At 38.6% G+C, this 8377-nt stretch overlaps 1 protein-coding gene across 1 annotated transcript in view; it reads left to right on the forward strand.

Moving 5' to 3' along the window:
* Positions 1-6971: 6971 nt before the first annotated feature.
* LOC107740425 (microtubule-associated serine/threonine-protein kinase 4-like) overlaps positions 6972-8377 on the forward strand; it is a 94430-nt gene continuing 93024 nt past the window's right edge. The window contains exon 1 of the mRNA XM_016553221.1: positions 6972-7164. Within this exon, the coding sequence (XP_016408707.1) occupies positions 6987-7164 (178 nt within the window). The 5' untranslated portion in view covers positions 6972-6986. The remainder of the gene's footprint in view (positions 7165-8377) is intronic.

The raw sequence follows: 8377 nt of genomic DNA on the forward strand, positions 1-8377 counted from the left end.
TAAGACATTTACCACCACCTACTGGCAGTTTTAGTTTATTATTTAGAGTATCATTTCGTTAAAGAAATTATTTCATATTTCCATAGTAGTAGTAGTAATAATAATAATAATAATTTAGTTTATTATCATTTCGTTAAAGAAATTATTTCATATTTCCATAGTAGTAGTAGTAATAATAATAATAATAATAATAATAATAAATTATTAAAAGTATAGTTCACCCACCCAAAAATGAAAATTGTCATCATTTACTCACCCTCATGGTCCAAAAGAGAATGTGTAATAAATTGTTGAATCAAACTAAATATTTAGTTCTGAAGCTACTTTTTGTAATGTCTGTTTGATGCTTTACACAACAATGACTTTAAATGATCTTTTGGGAGTAATTTCTCAGCCATATTTGATGTGTGATTTAATTTGCCATTAATTAGATTAATTAATTAGATACTTTTGTATAATTGATGCATTTAGTTTTATTTTATAATTTATTACCACAGAAAATACTGTGAAAGATAACTGGATATAATATTTGAATGTTAGGCTAAGGACCTTGAAATCTCTTACTAGTGAGACAGAGAAACATGTCCAATACTATTAGCTAGCTTGTTGTTGACATTCTATTTTAGCTAGCTAATGTTAGCTAGGTCAACAAAGTAAAAGTCAGTATAATACATTATTATATACAAGTATATATCATTGCTGTCGGGCTGAAACTTCGTATCTCCCCATTTCATACATTTTTTTTGGTCATAAATCAGTGCTATTGGACACCCTTTATGCCTGTCAGTGTTTCTGAAAAGTAATGGTTTTGGACATACAAGATTTCTGTCTGACAGCGACAATGTATAATCATTATATACATGTTCAACTGCTTGTTGTGCTCTCTTTATCTAGAGTGTTGGTATGGCTGAGACATTCTAGATTAATGGCTGAAATGTTTGTAGAGATGCTGCATGATGAGGAAGATCAGGCAATTCTTAGTCCTGATTCAGAGTCTGAAATATCTGATGCTGATGACTTAGACTATGTGCCACAGAGTCCGTCTGGAGTTGTGGGAGTGAATCCAGCTCTCCTAGATGAAGATGGCATTGAAGACTTGTCTGATGAGTCCTCTGAAGTGGAAACTCAGACCCAGTCTAGTAGATTGAGTAAAAATTGTTGGCTTCTACTCATGTAAGCGGAGAACATGGAGGTGGCCCATGGTTCTGTGGTGCAATGTGCTGGATGTTGCCACCCTGAATTAGGCCTGTCACGATAACAACTTTTTGTTGTGCGATATATTGCCCCAGAAATAATTGCAATAAGCGATATTATTGTCATTTTAAAGACAATTTTATGCCACTGAATATATAATCATAATGTAAAAGAATAAGCGATATTATTGTCATTTTAAAGACAATTTTATGCCACTGAATATATAATCATAATGTAACAGCATAATAATGTAAGAAGGCCTACACACTTCCAAATGACAACAAACTTTTAATTTTTAAGAATATTTAGATCATGGAAATTAAGTATCAAAATATTAGATACCTTAAAAAACTTGAATAAATAGTAAATAAACATTTTCTTACAAAAAGTGCAAAGTAACAAGTACAAAAAAAGATAAATGTAAAAAGAACTTGTATGGAGATTTTTTTCCATCTACAGATTTTTCCCTGACCTTCTTTTCTCTGTAAATTAAGGGTGCAACACTATTGCTGAAAAACACAATCACTACTTGGCAGTCAGATGTCCGTATGCACAAAGGCACAGATCCCTAAACAAGGCCATATCTGCAGATAAAAAAAATTTTGTAGAAGCATTTTTTTAATTTGAACTAGCACCTCATGACTACACCACGTTATGTATGAGAAGCTGCAAAACACACAGGCGCAAGTGGAATGTAAAAAACATGGTGACATTCATTTTTAAGTAAAATTGAGGTCATGTACATGTATTGCGCGATATATTGATATATATCGATACATTGATTATTGCGACAGGCCTACCCTCAATGCCTACACCAGGGGTGGCCAATGTTGGTCATGGAGAGCCACAGTCCTGCAGAGTTCAGCTCCAACCCTAATCAAATACACTTGAACAAGCTAATCAAGGTCTAAGGGTTACTAGAAAGCTAGAGGCAGGTGAGTTTTTATCAAGGTTGGAGCAAAACTCTGCAGGGTTGTGGCTCTCCAGGACTTACGCTGACCATCCCTGGCCTACACCACCTTCACTACGCAACACCCTGATTACATGGGTGGTGTGACCAATTGAAGAGGTGCTTGGAGGGCAGGCCCCACCTTCAAAGGATGAAGAGGCGCAGGATCTGCCCAGCTGCCAAAAACAGACAAGTCAGCAGCTGGTGTTCCCAGTGCAATAGGCTTGTGTGCAAGGAGCACAAACCTGTAGTTGTCATTTGTGAGGCATGTAAGCACTGAGATGGCAATTTGATGTAGCGCTGTACCTGTGTGATTTTATTTTGTTTTATTTTCATCTATTCGGTCACATTCACTACAGTTGCACTACAGACAAAGTGGCAAATAAACATATTTCAAGTGTTAAATGTGCTGGTCTAAATAACTGCTAAAATAATTATTTTAACAAAATGTCTATTATTTTGTTTTATCTTGCTCGCATAGATGGGTCATTTTTGACCAATGTGTATAAACTTGTAGTAACAAAAAACCTATGAAAAAAAAAAGATTTAATTTGTGATCATTGTAAAAAAGATATTTTGAATATTCATGGATCAAGGAATTTATAGACTAGGGAATATTAAATGCTGAAATAAACTGATTTCAAAAGATGAAACAAAAACAAACAAAAAAAAAAGCCCAGCGAAGTATGAAATAACATGGGAAATGAATACGGGTCATTTTAGACCCATTTTGTGCATTAGAAGGGGTTTTCATAGCTTGTGCATCAAAGGGTTAAACCCTCTCTATGAAATTTGTTTCTGCGCAAACAACTGAATTTCTTTACATACCAATCATTTTGATTTTCAAAGCTACAAGGTAACCATGTGTGCATATGCTGCAAATAATTTCTAAAGGTTTAATGAGCAAAAATTGTGTATGGAACACCACAAGTGTGACAAACGTCCTGGTTAAACATTAAAGCACACTAGTGTGATAAACGATGCATTTTTAATATTTTATTTAATAGTGAGCATTTTCACAAATAATGCTGTTTTTACAAAACCTGTCCTAATGTCCTAAGCCTGTCCTATACACAGGCATTTTGGATGTTTATATCTTTTGGAAGGGTGATCCATGAACTGGAGAGATGCTGAGCTTTGCTGTCAGCATTGGGCATAAAGCCAGATTGCTCCAGGTGGTTGATTTAATGAATCATAAAAAGGCAAAAGCTATTTTTTATGAGTATGCCTCATAGCTCTTCATCAAAATTCAGAGTAGTTTAGCTTTTTATAAACATGACACAATGTTAAGTCAGGTTACGATAAAAATATTAGTTGCAAGCCTTACTTTTTTGTGTAAACTTGGCTGTAAGGCACATTTTCTCCTGTTCCAGCTCACCTTGACTTGTCTTCCTGAGCACTTTGGCAAATGTATTTGGGTCAGAATGTTGCATTGTGAGGGTTGGGGTGCCCAGAAATTATGACATTATCGTACTGCTCAATATGTGATACATTCAAGAGTGCAAAACTCCCTGAAATACGTTTAGCTCAAGTTTTAAGCAGGTTCTTAAGTGGTAAATACATTGTTTGATGCCCCTTTGTTTATTTTTAATCAAATGTCTGTTCCTGTTGCTCAAACTCTAGAGCATGGTGCTAGCAACACCAAGGTCATGCAGTTTAGAAGTCATTTTGGAATATGAAGCATTCATACTTTAGACATTCTACTAACTATACGTAACTTTGCAACTACATGTCAACTAATTCTCATTTATTTGCAGCTACATGTCTACTAACTCAGAGTAGACGGTTCGGTTAGGTTTAGGGTTAGTACAATAAGTTGACATACTTGCAAAGTTTCTTATAGTCAGTATGTTGTATGTTGTAGACCTATCAAAATAAAGTGTTAGAAGTTATTAAGCAGACAGTCTACTAATAATCTAATGACTGCTAGTTGACATGTAGTTGCAAAGTTACTTACTGTTAGTAGAATGTCTAAAGTGGACTATCAAAATAGTAAAGTGTTACCCATAATTATTGTTGGAAATATACTTCAATGTTTAAAAAATGTTTTTATAAAACAAAATACATAGTCTACACAAATTTCCAACTGTTTTCATTGGTATTGTACATCATTTCAGAGGGACTGTTGTGCCAGTATTTAAATAAGCTGCCAATTTATTGCAAACCAGTGAATTTTTTTAGCTAACATTTTTTTTTTCAGATCATTTATACTTGCTCCAGTCAGAAGGTGTCTTCTGATACAGGCTGACAATTTTTGGCCGGAATAGTCTCATGAAGCTAGACTTGGTCCAGTCTTCCTGTCCGAGATTAAACATGTGACCTAACCAATCTGTACCGCTAGTCTTCCACTTCCTCTCATAGGTTCTAAATCACTACTGCCAAAACACTTTAAAACTCAACTGTATACAGTGACGGCGCTAGGGGGGGCTATAGCCCCGTCAGAATTTTTAATAGCCCCGGTTTAGCCCCATTTCTTTATGAAGTAACTCTGACGTCATCAATATCATTTATTTTCTTAGCACCCCCACATATTGGTCTAGCCCCCACTTAGCACCGGTAGAGAAAAAATTCTGGCGCCGTGCCTGACTGTATAGGGTTATTGTCTCGGAGTTGTCAATCAATATTTATTTATTTCAAGTGCGGTTACATATTTATTACCAGCGCCATGTATGGAAATGTGATACGCTACATGCATTTTACTGGTCCCAGGTGGAGGTGACTTCATGTCTTTTCCATAAGGTCTTATGGCAGTGTTCCCTTTAAGATCTGGGTTTTCTCACATAGGTTTGGTTTTCATCTGTGGATCATTGCAGCTCTTTTAAGCTACTCCACAGAAAAGTGTGTAGTATCATGAATCACTTTCCTCAAAGCAGAGGGAGTTCCCTTCCAGTTAGAGAACACACTGGGCCTCCATTTGTTTACATTCGTGGGGAGGAACCTCTTCCTCTACTCTTCCATTGTTTCACAGCGAGGTGCTGCTCGGCTCTGCAAGCCTTTCAACTCTTTTTTTTTTTTTTTGACAATGGAAAGAAAGGACGTTTATGTCATATGGTGTGGTGTAGTGTTTGTGATGGCAACAATAGCAAAAAAATCTTTTTTTTTTTTCTTCAAGGCCAAATGTTTACTGTATTTAAATTCTAAAATGTATATATTTCAGAAGGACAAGGAATAGTAAAATTGCTTGAATTAGGGGCCGTTCACATATCGCGTCTTTTGCGCGCTCAAGTTCGTTATTTCAAATGTAGACGCGCGGCAGGCGCGCTCATAATGGCAGCGACGCGGTCGCGACGCGCACGCGGTGCGACGCGCTCATTTTTTCCAGGCGCGACCGCGCCGCATCGAGATAAACACATTTCAACTTTTCAGAATGCCGCAAGCGCACCGCGGGTCATGTGACAAGAACCAACCAATCAGCTTCATCCTTTCCGTAACAACATTGAAAGCTCAGCCAAGATGAAGGAACAGCTGATCATAGCTGTACAGGGATAGCCATTTTTTAAATAAATTTAGTAGTAGAGCTACTGCAAGCGATTTTTAGTGCTGCAAATCCATTTACACTTTGCTGAAACTTCCGCGTCTTAATGGACAGCGCAGGTCAAGGTTGCTTAGCAACGGCAGACGCCTCCGGAGCGCAAGCGCCCGAACGCTTTGGGGAAAAAGCAGAAAGCGGCGCGCCTAGCGTTTTCCACGCGTTTTTAGGCGCGACATGTGAATGGCCCCTTACTCTGCTATCTATCTGGTAAATGAATGAGCACTGCAAGTAGAGCGGATCACTCTGTTGATTATTATGGAAGCAATCTAGTTTTGTCTTCATGCACACATTCTTTTTTGTTTTTTTTGTTGACACAGCCCACACCCTTCCCCCCCGTAAAACATATCAGAGTAAATTAAAAAGCAAGAATTATATGTGATTGCTCATGGTACGTGCAGCACATGCAGCCATATATGTTTATAATGTTTATAATGATATTTTGGTCACATTTGGTTGAGATTTCATTTATTTATTTTGAAGCTCCAGGTTTTTTTGCTTCTTAGAACTGCACAATTTGGCCAAAAGACCACAAGGTTGTTAGTGCATATTGTATTGCCAAATGCACATTATAAGCAACTGAAGCCCAGAGCAGATGCAGAGATGAATTTGTGTTGAACAGCATTTACTGTGAACTGAACCAAATCATGTGTAAATGAACAAAGTGCAGTGCATATTTATTTAATTAAATTGCAGACTATGCAATATCATACAGCACAATCTTCAAATTGCAAATTTTGGTTTTATTTTGATTAATCGTGTTACCCTATCTGCTTTGGTAATAAACAGTTTGTTGTCTTGGATTTCTCCAATGACTTTTCCACTAACGTGTTTATCATTTGAGGTAGAAAAATCCCAAGTTTGCTCGTCTAGAAAGATTCAATCTGTACGAGAAAAGGGCTTGTTTTGTTCAGTAAGTGCTGGAGGGGTTGAAGGGGTAACCTCAAATGAACTGAACTAGGAAATTGTTATATAACATAGCGTTTAAAAAAATTAAAATGACAATTATGATAATGATAACACAGGGGATTAACAGTATCAAATGCAACGTTATTAACGATTCATGCTGAGATTGAAAATTCTGTCAAAATGAGATGACATTTATGGGTATTTATCTTTTAATGGGGTTGAAAAATAAAGAGTGACGTCAGCCAAAAAAGGCAAGGCGTTTTAGAGATGGAATAAGTTACTACATTGAATGTAGTAATGCATTGTCAGTAATGGATATGCAGCCATGTGTTAAATATTTTTGTAAACACTGCAGTGCTATTCCTAATGTGATCTTTTCCTGTAATGGTTCCCAGATTGAACTCCATGTTGATCTCATCTTTCTTTCAGCCGGATAACATCCTCTACCCCCCCTCGATGCCCTTCCGCAAGTCTAGCAACCCAGAGGTTTCTCACGGCTCCAGTTTAGCGCTGAAATTTAAACGACAACTCAGTGAAGATGGCAAACAGCTACGGAGAGGAAGTCTAGGGGGCGCTCTAACAGGTAACACCCTGACCTTTGTGTACAGCCAGATGTAAAGAGTTGGGGTGTAACGGTTCAACTTAATCACAGTTCGAATAATCACACTTTCGATATTCGATATGTTTTTTTATGTTTGCTGTGGAAAAACTATACTAAAAATAAAGAAAATAAGAACAAATAATCTGACTACAAGCAGCAGCACAAATAAATACAATAGAGCAAAGATACAAATAAAATAAACAGTGCTTTTCAGGTTTTCACTTGCATTAAGCAAAGGAGTGACTGGTTTGTCCAGGTTTTTTTTCTTTCTCTTTCCATCGTTGTTGATGTAATGTATTGGGAAGCCAGAATGCGTAAATTACATTAACATACATTAGTCGAACTCTGTCTGTTTTACGTGTTTATAACAAACGTCTCGGTTACGTACGGTAACCCTCGTTCCCTGAAGGAGGGAACGGAGACGTCACGTCGGATGACCGACGAATTGGGATCTCGCTTAGAGAGACCAATCTACTTTGAGTGTAAACTAAACGAGCCAATGTACATTGGCATGCGATTATTGCATCCAGCTGCCGCTGATCATAGCGTGAGTATAAGTAGGCAGCAGATGCAACGCATATTCAGGTTTTCGCTGAGGAGCCAAGCCGGTGACCCGGCCGCTCAGCGGTGGTACAGGAGCTGTGGCGACGGGACGTGACGTCTCCGTTCCCTCCTTCAGGGAACGAGGGTTACATACGTAACCGAGACGTTCTGGGAATCAGCCGGCCCGAACTCTAGGCACGAATCGTTGACTGAAAATGCGTGCAGGTCCCCTACCCTCTTGATGGAGGCCAGTGCAAGCAGGAGCAGAGTTTTCATTGACAGAAACTTCAGCTCGACTGTCTGCAAAGGCTCAAATGGGCCCTGCTGTAGTGCTGTGAGCACTAGAGTCAGGTCCCAAGAGGGTATAGAGGGGGGCCGTGGTAGATTTAGCCTTCTCGCCCCCCTAAGGAACCTGATGATCAGGTCATGCTTCCCCAGGGACTTCCCTTCTACGGGGTAGCGATTACAGTGACATAGACTTTGAGGGTGGAGGGAGACAGCCCTCGCTCCAACCCTTGCTGCAAAAAGGACAGCACGACTCTGATCGGGCATATTCGGTCTGCCTCAACATCTTGAACGGTAACCGATGAAGGACCCGGTTCAAGACACGCAGGTCCAAGATTGGTCGTAACCCACCGCCTTTCTTGGGTAC

The sequence above is a fragment of the Sinocyclocheilus rhinocerous genome, unplaced genomic scaffold (genome assembly GCF_001515625.1).
Source record: "Sinocyclocheilus rhinocerous isolate Xijiao unplaced genomic scaffold, SAMN03320098_v1.1 scaffold1543, whole genome shotgun sequence".
Lineage (NCBI taxonomy): Eukaryota > Metazoa > Chordata > Actinopteri > Cypriniformes > Cyprinidae > Sinocyclocheilus > Sinocyclocheilus rhinocerous.